Source organism: Drosophila serrata, unplaced genomic scaffold (assembly GCF_035046125.1).
Source record: "Drosophila serrata isolate PLE 108 unplaced genomic scaffold, ASM3504612v1 contig_376, whole genome shotgun sequence".
NCBI lineage: Eukaryota > Metazoa > Arthropoda > Insecta > Diptera > Drosophilidae > Drosophila > Drosophila serrata.
The window spans coordinates 507,998-524,244 of NW_028257274.1; the positions used below are offsets into that span (position 1 = coordinate 507,998).

At 40.0% G+C, this 16,247-nt stretch overlaps 2 protein-coding genes across 2 annotated transcripts; both read right to left on the reverse strand.

Moving 5' to 3' along the window:
• Positions 1 to 11,773: 11,773 nt before the first annotated feature.
• On the reverse strand, positions 11,774 to 13,014 carry LOC110191248 (TIM double twin CX3C motif protein). The gene is made up of 2 exons (XM_020962028.2): positions 12,871 to 13,014; positions 11,774 to 12,750 (listed from the first exon to the last, which is right to left on the reverse strand). Exon 2 carries the CDS (start codon positions 12,277 to 12,279, stop codon positions 11,881 to 11,883), a length of 399 nt encoding a protein of 132 aa, XP_020817687.1. The 5' UTR covers positions 12,280 to 12,750; positions 12,871 to 13,014; the 3' UTR covers positions 11,774 to 11,880.
• An 846-nt stretch (positions 13,015 to 13,860) lies between these two features.
• On the reverse strand, positions 13,861 to 16,157 carry mah (solute carrier family member mahogany). The gene is made up of 5 exons (XM_020962051.2): positions 15,394 to 16,157; positions 15,180 to 15,289; positions 14,981 to 15,121; positions 14,707 to 14,913; positions 13,861 to 14,470 (listed from the first exon to the last, which is right to left on the reverse strand). The coding sequence occupies exons 1-5, from the start codon at positions 16,038 to 16,040 to the stop codon at positions 13,992 to 13,994; spliced, it is 1,584 nt and encodes a 527-aa protein (XP_020817710.2). The 5' UTR covers positions 16,041 to 16,157; the 3' UTR covers positions 13,861 to 13,991.
• Between the last annotated feature and the right edge of the window lie 90 nt (positions 16,158 to 16,247).

A 16,247-nucleotide genomic window follows, 5' to 3' on the forward strand; every position in this document is an offset into this window, starting at 1 on the left:
TTTTTTTGGTTGGTTTTCTTCCAGCCGCATCTCCTAATTGATGCGGGGGAGGCGACAAATCTTGTCAGGCCTGGCGCAAAAATATTTCACAAATAGATTCGCAACACTAAAGGGAAGATGAAGATGAACTCAGAAACCAACAGAGATTCTAAGTTCATACACGGGAAAATATATTTTTAAAGGTTTAAAGCAGAAACCATCAGGGATTCTAAGTTCATACATGGGGAAATATATTTTTAAGGGAAAATATATTATGGTTAGATAAATCTGGTAAGTAAGGAAGGGGGCTGAACCATTAGGACTTTATCAATGGATAATTTGTACTTCTTAAAGAAAAAGTATTTAGGCGCTTATTTATTTATAAAATAATATACATTTTGGTATAGTCTTGGCATGAGGCTTAAAGATGAACCCAGGCTTTAAAGATGCAATCCATACAGCATTTATTCACAATCAGATTAATTTAATTGAAACTTATTAATTTGTATTCCTTTTAATATCTCTTAAAAAGACTAACATATATTCTATAATATTATAAACAAAACCAAGTATTTATCTTTGATTATCTTATTTTCTGCAGTGCCTGTAAATACAATATCTCCTGCTGCGCGTGGGTCAAACAAAAGTCAGCCCGGCAAACTACAAGATACAAATGTATCTGAGCGCATGTGTGGCAACGATTGTGAGCGAATGCCGCCGCCTCGGTGCTCTTAGCCGCGTTCTAATTAGCCATGCCGGGCACAGTTTGGTGTTTGCTTTGTGCACAAGCAAAAATGTCAGCTGTGTTGCCCCCCCCCCCAACTCGCCCCTTCTTATTCGCGCTCTTCGTACTCCGGAACACAAGTCGAAACATACAAATTAGAGCAAATACAAACGAATACAAATAACAAATTGCTTGGCGCATGGTAACAAAAGTACCGTTACACTTGAACTTGTTAGCCAAGAGACCAGGGATCGGAATGGTAGAGCGCGAGAGAGAGAGAGAGAGAGAGAGAGAGAGGGAGTGGGATGAAGCCACTCTGGGATACACTAAGGGAAATAATTGGTAATACTTTGGGGTATATTATTATTTCATAAGAGGAATAAAATCTTATTCAGACAAGTTCTCTTTTAAAGTCAGATTTAAAATGTATTTTTAAGAAGTAAGGTTTCTATATTTGGAAATCGATTTTTCTCTTTTTTAAGTCCGAAAATAATCTCCAATACTTTCCTTACTATCTACTTTTATTATTTTAAATAATAATGTTGTGTAACAATAGGAATTATTTAGTGTCTTTTAAACATTTTGTTTGTAAATTATAAAAATATTACTTACAATTTTAAAGAAATATATTAATTATAAGAATAATATTTTCTGGAGATATCAAAAAGTGAACTAAGTACATATAATAATATATAAATATATTTAATACTAAGGAAATACAAAAACATATTGTGTGTAGTAATTTAATGTTTCATATTTTCAAATACAATTATATTAAAAAAACTCCCCATAATTATTAGTGAATATTTTCCAAAGCAAAAGATATTTTTCCAATAATCCCAAAAGAAAGATCTCCCAATTTTTGCATACGATACCATCATTAGTAGGGCAAACGGGCCTTCTTTTTCCCGAAATAAAAATTACACTTACTGGTATGGAGGTCTTGTTTTGGGGCCTGGATTCGATTTTTACGATCGTTCGAAAGTATGTTCGTCTGGGTTTTAGGTTTGGGTGAAAAGTGAATGGCAGTTGCGGCTCAAACTATTTTCGGACAGCCCATTCTGAGGCGAGGCGAGGCGTGAGCGAATTGACAAAAAACGGACACAATGCACCGCAAAAGCGGAGCAGGGCTTCCAGGTAAAAATATAGAAAATAAAAACAAACTAACGCGATTATTATGAAATTAATGCAATTGGCCTTGAAAGCCGCTAGGGCAGGTATTTTTGTATATTTTATTTATTATTTTCGGCTGCGTGCGTAAAATTCATGTCAATAGAAATGCCATTAATAATTGAGGCGTGAGCCAACGTGGGTGACTTGGTCATGTGTTTTGGCCAATTAGCGGCTGTCAAATGTTGTTGACTCTTGTCCGTTCATATCTCATTTCTTTTTTATTCACCTTTTTGAGCATATTTATTGTTTTCGAGTGACCCTGACACTGGAGAAGAGCCATCAGCCGGGAGAGATGACAGCTGCACTCAAGGGGGATTTGGGGATCCTCCGAGTGGGAGGATGACGATGCTCCTGCTGCTGCTGCTGCACTTTGCGGAGCTTCAGATTCCTTAAGCCTTTAATGACATCGAAAGGAGACTGGACTTCAGTGGAAGACCCCGGCATGTCCATTAGGCACTCACTCTCGAGATGCGGACGTTGAACCTTGAAATAGACCTTAGAGAGATGGCAAAGAAATAATAATAAAGAAGGAAAAAAACCTTTCATGGCATAGCGACTGATGCGAAACAAACGAAAATAAGTTGGAAATGAAAACTGGTTTGGTTTTAGCCAAGTTAGAACTCTAAATCAGGCAGCACAAAAAAAAAGTCAGGCACGAAACACACAAAACTCTTACTCATATTAATAATAAGGCAAACATATAAAAGAAATAAGAAAACTCCCTGGCTGTAAAGAATCTTAAATACGCTACTACAAATGAAAATGACAGCACTTAATATATTCCAAACTTGCGAATATTTGCTGTCTGTTTAGATCCCAATCGACATTCTTGATCACACAATAGATAGTCAGAAAAACACTCATCATTCTACAGAGATTTATGAACCCATTAGGAGAAAGAACCCAACTTCACAGCCTGCGTGTGCCATTGATATTCTAATTCTGTGATTATGTTGGGCACAACCGGACGTGGATTTATTAAAGCTCGAACCCAGCTCTTTCTCGAAAGATTCGGCGACCTCTCATTGCGAATGTATCTAATGCCACTCGAGTGGCGTGTAATCACTCTGTGAATCACTAAAGCGGATTCGGGATTGAATCGGATTCCGATTCTAGTGGCGGCGTCTCGCTGGCAAAACGGAAATATCTAGACTAAAGCGCCTTAACCCCATCGTGCTGCATGGTTACACTGGGAAAAAGTTTGACCTTTAAGGTTATTTGCCATGAACTATGGTATTTAGTCTCTTATTACCAATATCATATATGTACTTATTATCAATATTTGAGAAGTGGAATATACTCTTTTTCTCTAAATGCAAGTCGATCATCTATCTTTAGGTATTATGACAGTCTTTTTAATTTATTAATGAACAATAAAGTTATTCAGATCCTTTGTGACACTATTTTCTAATTTAAAACCGTTGTTTATTTAATGTGTTGAAATTAAATGGCAAAACTTTTATTAGAACAATTATAGATGGTTTTGGGATGATATTACCTCTAATATAAGTAAGGATCACCACTTTACGAACCCACGTTTAATAGCATAGCGATCTTTAAAAATTAATAAAAATTCTTTAAAAAAAACTTCTATTGTAAACTCAGCTAAGTGGTGTTTTCTCTCCGTGTACTGGTGGTTGCATAATCGAATCCGAGCAGAACTCTAAGGCCGCCGATGCCAAAGAAGATTTGCGCAGATTGCCCATAATCGCACATACATGAGTATGACTCTACGGAATATTGTTTTGACTAATTGTCTTTGGGTCTGTGAGCTGCTGCGTCGTCGTGATGATTATCTACGCGGCGTAGACATAGACTATAGAGACTCAATAAGACCAGGCGCTCCGAAGATCGAAGATCTTTTGAATCTTGGATCGCGACCTGGTCGAAGGCAGCCTTGGAGCGTTTTGGCAGAAGGCAATTCGATGGCATAACAAAAGCTTTCGGCTGAAAATCGTCAAATTCAATTAGACTTAAATACTTGTCGAAGCAATTTGGCCGCCGCCGTACATAACATATTTGCTTTGCATTGAGCTGGGTTTATTCAGCCGCCGATGGTCGATTCGATTGGAGGCGCTGCTAATTGCTTCCACCGAATTGGCCGTGTAACTATGATGTTTAGTGAGTCGGAAGCCGGAAGTGCACTCACCTGGCTGCGTCCGCACCCTGGACTATATCGTTCACACCCACGGCTAAATAGATATAGATACGATTTCGTAAAGATATTTTTATCGCATGAGAGCTACATTCGCGCACGCGCAGCTCCGCTAAATTTACGAGACTGCCGCAAACGGGCGACAAATTATGCCAAATGAAAATGGGCGTGACTGCTCTTGGCATTTATGCTCGTTTCGCTACAACCAAAAGCGAAAATCCCGCAAAAGGCCGTAAAAACAAAAGCAGTAGCTACAGTAAAAAAAATCCAGAATTAATCAACAATTTAAGGTAAACAAACAAGAAAGGAAACTTACTGCAGGAAGACAAAGTTGTAGAGTGCAATTGAATTATAGGATCGAATCGGATATCGATCATAACTAAGCTTAAAATATGTTCATTCTTTGAACCGTTATTTATTGATATTTTTATATGACAATTTTTTTGACAAATTAATAATTATAAAAACCCATAAATCAGCCAAAAATGCATTCATTTTAGTTCGGAAGCTGTGCTATGTTAGTTTTTATAAGGTAAATAAATCTGCATACCTAATTTAAAACTCAAATTTTGGCCAATTTTTGACAATTTTACTGATTTAACCCCTTATAAAATTTTCCAAATTTTGAAAAATTTAAAATTTAGTCAGACATAGCTAGATCGATTCGGCTGTTGTTGGTGATCAATAATATACAGGATTTATAGGGTCGGGAATGATTCCTTCATTGCGTTTCAAGCTATTGACTAAAATTAGCATACCCTGCAAGGGTATAATAATGGGTAATGTTTAGGTAATTGTTATAGAATTTTCGAGTTACAAATATATTTAAAAAAAAAATTAAAAGGCAGTGAGTTTATAATGTTTCATTCATTTCACCATTACCTTTAAGTAGATTCACCATTTTTTTAAGCTTTAACTTTACTCCTTTCTGCTCTATCAATTTCCAATGATAAGCAAAACTAGCTTTAAGTCTTAAGCCAAATAATTAATGATGTATGTTCTCTTTTTTTAAATGCAACTAAGCTGATGACTTCCGAAAAATATAGACGTATTATAAGCTTAATAATCCTTAAATGTTAACAATGACACTCATTAGAACTTGGTTTATTTTTTTATTTTATTAAAACCCATTCACATCAGTTCTCAACATTATAGTTGAGTTTTAGTCTTATGGAATTAAGTATTCCTCAACTTGATGAGTAATGATTTCAACTAAGTTACTACTACAATTTTTCGCTCACTGCATGGGGATAGGTGTTAATGTAAATGTAAAGCGGCAGACCGGTAGTATGATTCCCGGTAGCACGGTAGTGCGATAGTTGAAAGGCGTCGTCGCACTATTGCCTCACAGAAGCCACGTACGGTGGGCGTATATATGTACTATATACCCATTGATGTTGGCCATTCCTGTTGTTGTTTTCTGGGCTTAGTTGATTTATTCGCGCGTTTTGCTGGCGTTTCTAATGCGACAATTACGGCGGGCAGTCGCCGTCGGATTCGAGACACTCTCTCGGCTGATTTATGGCCTCACGGGGGAAATTCTCGAAGCTATTTTGGCTATTTGGCAATTGGCACACAAACAAAATGCCTCACGCAGGCACCCAACGACCCAAATAGCTCAGGTTTCCCGATTAGAAGAACATCTCTGTGGCCCGTTGAGTATATGTGTCAGTCTGTCTATCACTAATTGAGCTTGATGGGAGTGAGTCTCACCTACCTGTGCCACTGCCACCACCTTTGATTAACTGCCACCAGTCGTAACTGATGCAAATTCGTAGACAGACAGCAGAGATCTCGAAAAAGATGATCGATGGGATAAGCTTAAAGAACAGAAATAAATAAGGTCGATCTTATGTCATACAAGGGAGATATATCATATTATAATCTGTTAAGTTTTCACAAATGACATGATTACGATCATTAGAAAATGTATTTAATCTCATATTTGCCTTCATTTGAGAGATTATTTAAGTGATTACTTGAATACTTATTGTTAAGCACATTTAAAAAGCATTTACTTTTGTGGTCTAAGGTGACAATATATATGCATATTACTAAAATGTACCCGTAATATTTTGCTGTCATAACCACATTATTACTTAACTTTTTAGAATAAAAGCTCGAAAATAGGATCACTATTCTTCTTTGAGATGTTAAGTTGAATTAGATATATTTTGTATTCTATATGTTTTTTTGAGGGAACCCCGGGCTGTTTACCTTACGGTTCATTGATGGGAACGGTCTTTTGGTGTTATGTAAACACTCCATCGGACAGCCCCAAAACACAGCAGCGGCAGCATCATCAGCAATTCGCACAGCACACATTTCCAAATGTAAAAATCCAAAATTTATGCAAATTTCTGACCCAAACAGCGCTAAACAAGCACCAAAAATAGGGGAGCAAGGGGGAAAAAACAAAATAAAAAATGCAAAAAAAAACACTAAAATCTGTAAATATATTTACAGTTAGAGGCGTTATCGCTGGCATCGAGTGTTCTGTTCTGTGCATTGGATTGGTTTTCAACTCTGGGATTGGCTCTTCGTCTGGGATTCAAATTGGGAAAGTGGCCAGGGGTAACCTCAGGGAGAGCGATCTCCGATCTCCGATCTCCAAAAACTCCATTGCCAAAAAGTTCAGTGAACCCGGTTCTCAGGGCCCTATTGAAAGATGCTTAGCGGTCACTCTGGCGACTCATTAAGGAAACATAACTCTAATTCTGCCATGGACCCACCCGGCCGCCGGTGTCTCCTCGACGTTTAATTATAATTCCAGTGCTGAGAATTCCCGGTTACGTGAGCGGGCCACTAACCCTCTGCCACTTGGTCAGTCTTACACTTGGCCAGAATCTGTTGTTTTTTTTTTTTCACTTGGTATCCCCACCCCTTTTGGAGAGACCTTTGTGTGTCCAAGTGTGTGGGTCGTTCGTCGCGGTCAACGTGCGGTACACAAACACTTGGAGAAAAGTATTACATTTATTTGGAAAATTTTATATATTTTCAGTATTTTTTAAATATTATTTTTACCCGAAAGTAGAGTTTTTTTTAGGCTTAAAAGGAGGCATTCTTGATAAGAGCTTATATACAAATTAACATCTTAACTTTAAGGTTTTTAACACCTGTAGTAAATATAAAAATATACTACTTTTAAAGTCCTATTAAACATTCCGGAAATTCTATATAGATTTAATTAAAATAATACTTGCCAAAATTCAAAACAATTAGATTATAATTACATTTATCTTACTTACTTTTATATATGTATCTATACTTGTGATTATTTTTCCCTCTGTGCACTTTTATCTAATCATCTGCGAGGAGGGGAGACCAAAGACCTCTCCCTACCAACCACAATAAAAGTTATGAATAATCTGCTTAATTTAGGGTCCCCAGTCCCGGTGCCTGGTCGCTTCTGTTTATTGTTTTATTCAACCCGAAATAAAGTAGCGGCAGTTAAACTCGCGTCAAGTGCTCGGTTCTATTCTTTGCAGCTCCGCTCTCTGGTCCAATCCGTTCGTTCTTTCAATTTCAACTCGAATCTCCAACTATAATTCTATTTTCATTTCCATTTCCATTCTTCTTGGAGCTGTAGATGGGGCGGTGTACGCATAATGACAGCTGCTTAGATATTAAAATAAATCACCGACTAAACTGGGGACAATAAATCTGAGTAGTTGGGCTTTAAAGTGACTGCCTGTCTCTCTCGAATTGGGAAAGGCCCGGTGATCGGCATTTTATTTTATGTTTGAGAATGGGATCCTCTTTTATGATCACTTCTCCTCGAGTGGTAAATAGTCAGGATCCTGCAGAGGGATCACTACCATATCTCATCGTTACTTAGCTACTTAAGTCGGTGGATTGGCATTTCCCGCATCCTTTATGATTATGGATTTGATTAGTAGGACAAGAAGGATCCAGAAATACACTTCTGGTCAGTTTTATTGTCCTGGAGGGGTTAGTCTATCAGTGCAGCCAATTTATCTGTTTTCATGGCAACTGTGTCTTAGGTTTAAGTCTAAGCTGATCATTATATTGAACTGAATAATGTATTTTTTTAACATATGTATATATTTGTCCTAAATTTATATCAATATTATATCCTTCTAAGAGTTATCTAATACTGGAGCTATGACACTACATTGTTGCTTTCAGGGTTTGAGAGAGATCACATCTTTTCTAAGGTTTCAAAATAAGTCTTAAATATATCTTCCCTCTAGGAAATCAATTTATATTATAAAAAAAATTCTTTATAATTTTAATATTTAATTTAAAGTATATCTTCCCCTTATCTTATTTTTTCTTTTAAGCCATCTCCCTAGTTTCTGAAATGGGTCATTGGCTGCTCTGGAGGCCATACCTTTTTGGGTTTTTTCGCCAATTCCTAGAAGGGCATGGCTCGGGTAATGAGAATTGAGGAATTGCCGCTGGCTGGCTGCATTATGAAGACACTTAAAAAGGTTCGGGTTTTCTTGTTTTCGTTTTTTTTTTTTTAGTTCTTGCCACATTTTGATTGCATCAATAAAAAAGTCAAAGCTATGTCCGCTGGTTCTTTAATGAGTGCTGAGTTCTGGCTGGCGGTGGAAAGTGCTCCGCAGTCCCTGGATTGACAATGGAAATGAGGTACCAAGTGGCCACTGCTAGTCCGGCAGAAACTGGTGGTTTTATTTATAGCATCTCCTAAGCGTTGCCATTAAAGTTCCTCCTGCCCAGGGTCTCCGGAATGGGGTTCAGGTTGGGGTTTGGGTTGGGGTTGGGCTTGGAATGGGTTGTTTTGGGTTCGCTGCTGGGATCGCGGTTTTGGCGGGCAGCCCAATGCCAATTAATTGGTGGCTGTCTTTGGCCAAACACTGAGGATGAGAATGGGAATGAGGCTGAGACTGAGGATGAGGTTGAGGATGAGGCAGCTGCTGCAGCTAGGCAATGTCTGGAAGCCTTGATGAGAGGCGCCAAAGTGCCAACACCCCAAGACCAGGAATATGGTCTTATGGTGTTACACAGAGGAAGAAAAGTAACTTTGCATATAAATAATAATACAATTATCAATATAAAATATTCAAAAAACCTGTAAAGAACTCAGGTATACTTGGATAATGTAGTTTTATTATTTTGTTACTCAATGTACTTAGTTTTAATAAATTCATCGATGGTTTCCCCATTTTTTCTAGTGCAACATTCCTGTCAGAACTCCACTCCCCGTCCCCCTTCCATCCTGTGAGCTGTACTAATTAATAATAATAAAACACACGAACGCCAAGCAGGAAGACGCGGCTTTGGCTCAGGGGTTTCTGGCCAACTCTTCTTGGCCCAACCAAACCAAACCGAACTAAGCCAAGTTTGTGTTGCCTGCCGGCGTTTATTTTTAGACAATAAACCGAGGATGCACTTGGACTCAGGAACGGAGCGGAGGAGCAGCAACAGGCAACAGGCAGCAACTAATGGTAATGAGCTGCAAGCTATTTACAGTTCGGCTGCGGCCTTGCTGCCTGCCACTCGGCCTCAAAGCCACCCATCTCCCCCCGAACCCCACATGCCCGCGCAGCATCCATATTTATGGGCCAGCATCAATCTGACTTAATGCTTGTGCGGCTTGATTAGCATGTCGATGAGCTTGAGGAAGCTCCAATCTCCAAGGCGGAGGAGCAGGTGGCTCTGGCGGTGTGAGTCAGGGCGGATGGAGGGGAATGTGGCGGAATGAGCGGTAATGGGGAGTGAGTACAACCCCCAAAACACTCGTTGAATGGCCTTCAACGTCCTTGGCTGTACATTTTTATTGAACTTGTGTATAATTATAATTTATTTGCTTATTATCGAGTCTCGATTGTGGCTGCCGTTGTGTTGTTGCTACCACAACTCACGTTTCTGTGCTCGCCAAATATTATAATTTATGTGAATTTATAGCGATGTGAATCTCACCGAGAGCCCCCCCTAGATAGACTCGTCTCTGTCTGAAGCCCCGGCAACGTCTACGTCTATTAACAAACAATTTGTATTGTCTAAGAGTTAATCATTTATAGCGTCATCGATTTATTTTTAAACAATATTATTAACGCCTTAGCATATTATTTCATTTATTATGTAAAAATGCGTTTTATGATAATTTCAATTGTTTGTTTACCATCGTTTTTTATTTCGATGTTTTTTTTTCGGTTAATGTTATAAACAAAAACGAGTTCTCTGTGCGTTCTTGGGAGTTATTTTTATGACAGGAAGGAGGCTCACAAATATTGGTCAAATTAGAAGCCAGAGAAAAACAAAGTATTAACATATAAATTGTTACGGGTTTTCTAGCACCTCTTTTAACAATGAAAGTAGAATAAATGCTTAATAAGTTAGTCATCCTTTTAAAACATTTTTAAATTAAGTAGTCATGCTTTTGATATACAAATTACCATCTTCAATACATATTTAAATAAATATTAAACGGCTTTTGAAGATTTTATTATTGTTATTTCATTTTGAGCTCAAAAATTTGGCGAAAAACATTGCTTATTTCAACGATTGTTACTAGAGATAAAGTTTGTAAGGTATTCTAGTAATTAGAATATATAATATATCAGTTAATATTACCTGTAAATTATAATATTTAACCAGTAAAATTTTAAGCCATACTTTATGACAAAAATTATGTTAAAATCTTTCTATTTTTCTGTTTATTAGGCATAAGAAAAGGCATACCTTTCCATTATCAACTGGGCTCTGTCAGATGGCCCCCGGACAGGTAAGATAGGCAAATCAGCATGCAAAACAATGCAGTATTCGAATGATTTAAATAAAGTAAAAAGTAAATTCGGAGAAGAGCCCGAAAAAGACTTGAAAAAGACTTTGTGCTGATTCTGACCAAACGAAAATCAAAAAGTCATCATTTGCCACGCGAAACCGAATCGCGCGATTCGCGAGACCCTCACTCTGAGTCTGAGTGTGAGTGTGAGTGTGCCTAATGAGTATTCAATTGATGCAGAAAGCCAAAGACTGTCCGTCCGTGGCCATAAATGACCATTTGAGAGACGTTACAGTTCGATCGATCGGACGTCAGATCCGAGATTCGATTAGGAGAAGAGTAGGGAGCCAAAAGCCCGGAGAACTGAATTGCGGGCACTTCACAAGATCTTTTGGGGATCGAACCAAAAACATAAATAAAATAAAACCAAAATAGAAAAAAAATTTAGAAAGAAGTGCGTCCAGGGAATCGGGGTCAATAGGAAATGAAAAGTGAAATTTTATGCCCAAAGCTCTCCGCCACGGTGTTTTTCGCCTTTTGTTGTGTACACCACAATGTGTGTTTTTTGATTTTCGATTTTCGTTTTAATTCTACTTGACTTTACTTTACTTTTTTTTCCACGTTTTTCTAATTTTGTTTTTTTCGGCCAAAGGAACTTGCAATTTAAATATCATTAAATTCTGGGTTAAGCCTTTGTGCCGGCCACTTGAAAATTGCCACCGTATAATCAGTTTTTGACAGCCATCGAATCAGCCGCAAGCCAAATTGGCAAACGTCTCTTCACGGATCGCCCCGGGAAGGGTAGACATGGCGACACTCTGTCGTCGTCAGACTCCCAGTGGCAATACCTACACTCAATGGCTGTTTAATCAGGTGAGAATTGTCCAAAAGGTTTTGACGAAAGAGGAGAAATTATTGGCCAAAATAAATAGGTCAGAAGCTGGACAGAAATTCACTCTGAAATGGGAACAAAAAGGTCTTTGAAATTAGAATTTTGAAAATAGAAAAACCCCAAGAAACTCTTTAATAGATTTTTATATCTTTCATTAAAATGAATTCACGATTATTTAAGTAAAATTTAAATGAAATATGAATTAAAATTCTTAATAAATTCCTTCTTAATAAAAAACCATTTTAGAGACCCTTTTCCAGTGTGATCCGCATGGCTCTTAGCATCTCGGGCAGCTGTGCCACATGGCTATCCACACAGTCAATGGAGCAGCGTTCCAGGTGGATTTCCTCATTGCCACAAAGACGACACTGACGCATACAGCCCTCCAGGCGATTCTCGAACTCGGAGAGTTCCTGTTGCACATAGCACCTGGCTCGGGTCAAAGGTAACTGGCAGCGATCAACACAACGCTGGACTGTCTCGGCACTGGCATCCGGATCGGAGCAGCAGGCAGTGGCACAGGTATGCATCTCAATCTGCAGTCCACGGAGGTAGTCCCGATCCAGATCATCCATGGCATTCAGCAGGGCATTATCGATCCTCTCGCGCTGCTCCTCCACACTGGGATTATCATCAGTCATTATGAAGTTAATATATATATTATTTGAGTTAGACTTTGTTCTGTATAGGAACTATTTTTTGAATGAAGGAATATAACTTGTTGACTTTTAATACCTTAACTGTGTGACCAACTTAATTGAAGGATGCATCTAGGTTTAAAATAAATTTCAAAGATACTTCTTACCCGCCCAGGGCACCTGTCCCATGTGGCAAATAGCTGTGACGCTATGCAATAAAACTTAATAACTATTAATTATGCATGTTTTGAGTAATTTGCAAATTCAGAAAAATAAATAAATAAATTTTAAAACTAACCAATCGCTTGTCAATGGCCCAGCGATATAATCAATTAGCACGACTTATGCTGCACTTGGCAACTGGCACCATAGCTCGTCTCCACGGATCCATGTCCAAGTGGCATGGCAAGTACTTGTATTAGCCTCCAGCGTGAATCATCCGCGGAACACAGAGTTCGTGCCAAACGAGACCTTCTGCATATTGAGACAAAAAAATAAACAACAAAATGAGTGGAGAAAAAAACCCGCCCGAAAGGCAGTAAACCTTAAGTTCGTCGCAATTAAAAGGGCGAATAGAGCTTTGAGTGCGTGTACCTTTTGGGCCTGGCCATTAAAGAGCCAACTGAAAATAACGAGCCAATAAAAGCATCCCACAGCCACAGGTGAGCGGACGCAGGTGATGGAGGTGCCGATTTCTGATTTCCGACGACTGATGACGCGACAAACAGCTCAACCAACGGCTTGTGTTCCTATCAAACAATTGGGTATTAATTTTAATAAATAATCACCGAGAATGGAAAAAAATAAATAATAATTCGAGTTGTTGTTGCTGCGGTTTTTGCATTGGACGGCTAGATGGCTAGAGATGACTTGGGGAGGTTATCAACACACACAGAACACAATACCTTGACTCATCTCAACTCAACTCATCTCATCACATCTCCCGGGCGAATGGAACATGGAACGCGCTTAAAAACGTATTATGGAAGACGGAAATGAATGCCAGGAAAAAATCATATACTATAAGTATAAGGTTTAAGGTTGGTAATATTATATAGAAATACGCAAATAGAAATAGAAAAAGCCATGCATGGTAGGTAAGCAGCTGCCGAAGAATAAATTAAATTTGCGTACGGAACCCGCAAGAATCTTCGCAGAAGAATCTCATCGCTTGGATTCGTGTTGGGTTTAAATTTAAACCCTGAGCTAAGCCTCTGCGGCATGTCGACCAAATAGATACAGATACAGAGATACAGATACAGATACAAAAGATACTTCAAAGATATACCACGAAAGGCGTTATCAGCCTGTTTACTTTCCACCTGGAGAAGCTCCGCTTGGGCTAGTCTCTTCTCGTCTCAAGTTACTGACCAAAACAAAGGCAGCAGAAAATTACTAACAACAAATTGTTAAATAAATTTTGGCAAACAAAAAGCCAAACATTTGCCGGGCAACCGAGGAAGATGATAAATGATGAGCGTGTGCAATTCCCCGGACAAATAGTTTGACTCTTGCCCGCCGTTTTTGCCATGTTTTAATAAAGCTTAACTAATTAAACATCAACCACTCTGGGCCGTGTGCGTGTCTTGGTGTAATATAATAGATTTATTAAATTTGTAGTTTGTGTTAAACAAAACACCTAAGTTCGAGCTCCATTGCACTGAAGATGATGAGATGGTCAGGTTTTTGAACCCTCTGAAGGACGGCAACCGATCTCAGAAGTGCTTGGTCAGATTGCTCAGGCAGGGCGAGTTGTTGGTAAACAAATTCGGCAGACTGAAGAGATTCAGATAGGTGGACAGGAATGTGGCCAGCAGCCCGAAAAGGAGTACTCCCATCGTGCAGGACACATCGCACTCCAGGCGGTGCAGCAGTCGCACCAAATGGATCCAGCAGCCGCGCGGTGATACCGGCGGAGCGGTCACCAGCAGTGGCTCCATTTCCAGCTCCACGGGATCGTAGTTGAGGTCCAGCGGCAGGCTACCGTAGCTGGCCTCCGCCGCTATCCGTTGGTGTACACGCTCCATTCGCCGGATGCGACGATAAAGCAGCGGCGGCAGGATAAAGACCAGAGGTCCTGTTATGGTGCCACCTACCACATCCATCAGGGCATCAAAACTGGGCACGAACTCAGCCACAAGCACCTCCAGGGCCAACACCGAGGAACGGATCAACATCCGCTTGAAGGAGAGGGCTGCAGATGTGACATAAAGATATTTATTATCTTAAAACCCAATTTAATGTGAGTTAGATTAATTACGCCAAAGAGAATATGACGGAACTTATTAATATTCTTAGATCCAGGGAATCATTAACTAAAAAAAGTATATATAAATAATGAAATGGAAATCGATTCCCACGCTTTGAGGTACTATAAGAGATGCCTCGAATTCTTTTAATAACATAACATATAGTTTTTGTAGAACTTACATTCCGGTAGCTTGAAATAGTTCTCGATCTGAAGAAACATGGCCGAGCTGGCTACCGTGACGGAGAAGCAGAGCTGAAGGGCCATCAGGATCAGCATCACGTAAAATGGAACACTAGTGGGCAAAGTTTGCAGCAGGTTATCAGCTATCATGGATCCAAATTTATAAGCTGCTATAATAGATCCAAAGATAGCCACGCTGCAGGTAACTATTAGGAGATATATATAGATACCTTCAGTAAGGTTCAGGCATTAAAAAATATTTATAAAACTTACTGGCAATGCCACTTAAAGCCGCCCAGGATACCTGCGACTTTTTCTTCATGTCAATTTGAAGGGTTAGGAGCACCGGATGGATGTCGAACTGGAAAGCCAGAATGCTGTAGCTGTTGAGCACGGTTAGAAAGCCAGGTAACTCTGTATGAAATACCTCTCAATTAAGTTTAAGGAATCTTTAAAAATATTTAAGACGCACCCAAGGAGATGCCCTCGAAGGGAGTTCCAATTGCTGGAGCAGCAAACAGGCAGAACCAAAGCAGAGCCACAATTACAATCATCACACAGACGGCGATAATGGCCAGGCCCCTATATTAAAGATAAAATATATTTACAAACTTTAAATAATCACAATCTAAGGAAACTATTTTCCTATAGAAGGAAGTGACCTCCCTTGGAAAACCCCTTCTCACCGCATATGCTTCGGACTGCCCAGCCACATGAGGGGACAGATGACCAGGCCCACAATGATGGCCCAGTAGCAGTAGGAGAAGTTGTACTGTCCGGCGCTCATGCGCAGAACAACGGCCTCTAGATTTTCGGCGGCCATCACCACACTGGGCACTGCCATGGCAAAGATGCTGAGATCCAAGAGCACAGAGACCAACAGGCTCATATACGGACCGTAGGCCAGCTCGGCCAGAGCGGCGTACGGATAATTCCGCTTTTGCTGAATAGAGGGATCGAGCAGCTCGGCCATTGTCCAGCATTGCGATAGCAGGAAGGAAGTGTAGATCTGCAGGAAGATGATGGATAGCACCAGCAGGATACCGAAATAGCCCAGCTTCACCAACAGCGCAGGCAGCGTGACGAACGGGAAGATACCGAACAGATCCACCACGTACAGGATGGCGATAAAGAGCGAAAGGTTCTCCGGCTCATCCTCATACGCCCGAAAATGCGGTAGAGCGCTGAATCGGGATCGTCGCAGGAAGGGCAACTGGTCATGCTGATGCGAGGGCGTCAGCTGGACAGGAGGACGCCGCTTGGGCAGAGCAAAGGATGGAGCACGCGAGGGACGGGGCGCGGGCTTGGCATTCTGACGACGGAAAAAGAACATTCGCGATGTGAACTCCGCCAAGGGAAATATGCAACTGCAACTTCAAATGCAGTTCCTCTAAGCTCGAACTAATGGTGACCACTCTCGTTCGTCAAGTTCTGACACCCGACACCCAGAGCCCAAAGGGAAGCCCTGCAATGTCGCCTGCAATGTCAACGCTCCTCGCCTGAAGTTCAATGCCTTCGCCCCGCAGCGCCGTAGAGTGAC

What these genes read in the sequence shown, in the direction of transcription:
- LOC110191248 (XM_020962028.2), bottom strand. Translation starts at nt 12,279, where the DNA reads ATGACTGATGATAATCCCAGTGTGGAGGAGCAGCGCGAGAGGATCGAT.
- mah (XM_020962051.2), bottom strand. Translation starts at nt 16,040, where the DNA reads ATGTTCTTTTTCCGTCGTCAGAATGCCAAGCCCGCGCCCCGTCCCTCG. An exon ending in CTTCGAGGGCATCTCCTTGG is followed by an intron (nt 15,122 to 15,179) that starts GTGCGTCTTAAA and finishes TATTTCATACAG; the next exon opens with AGTTACCTGGCTTTCTAACC. An exon ending in GGCTTTAAGTGGCATTGCCA is followed by an intron (nt 14,914 to 14,980) that starts GTAAGTTTTATA and finishes ATCTCCTAATAG; the next exon opens with TTACCTGCAGCGTGGCTATC.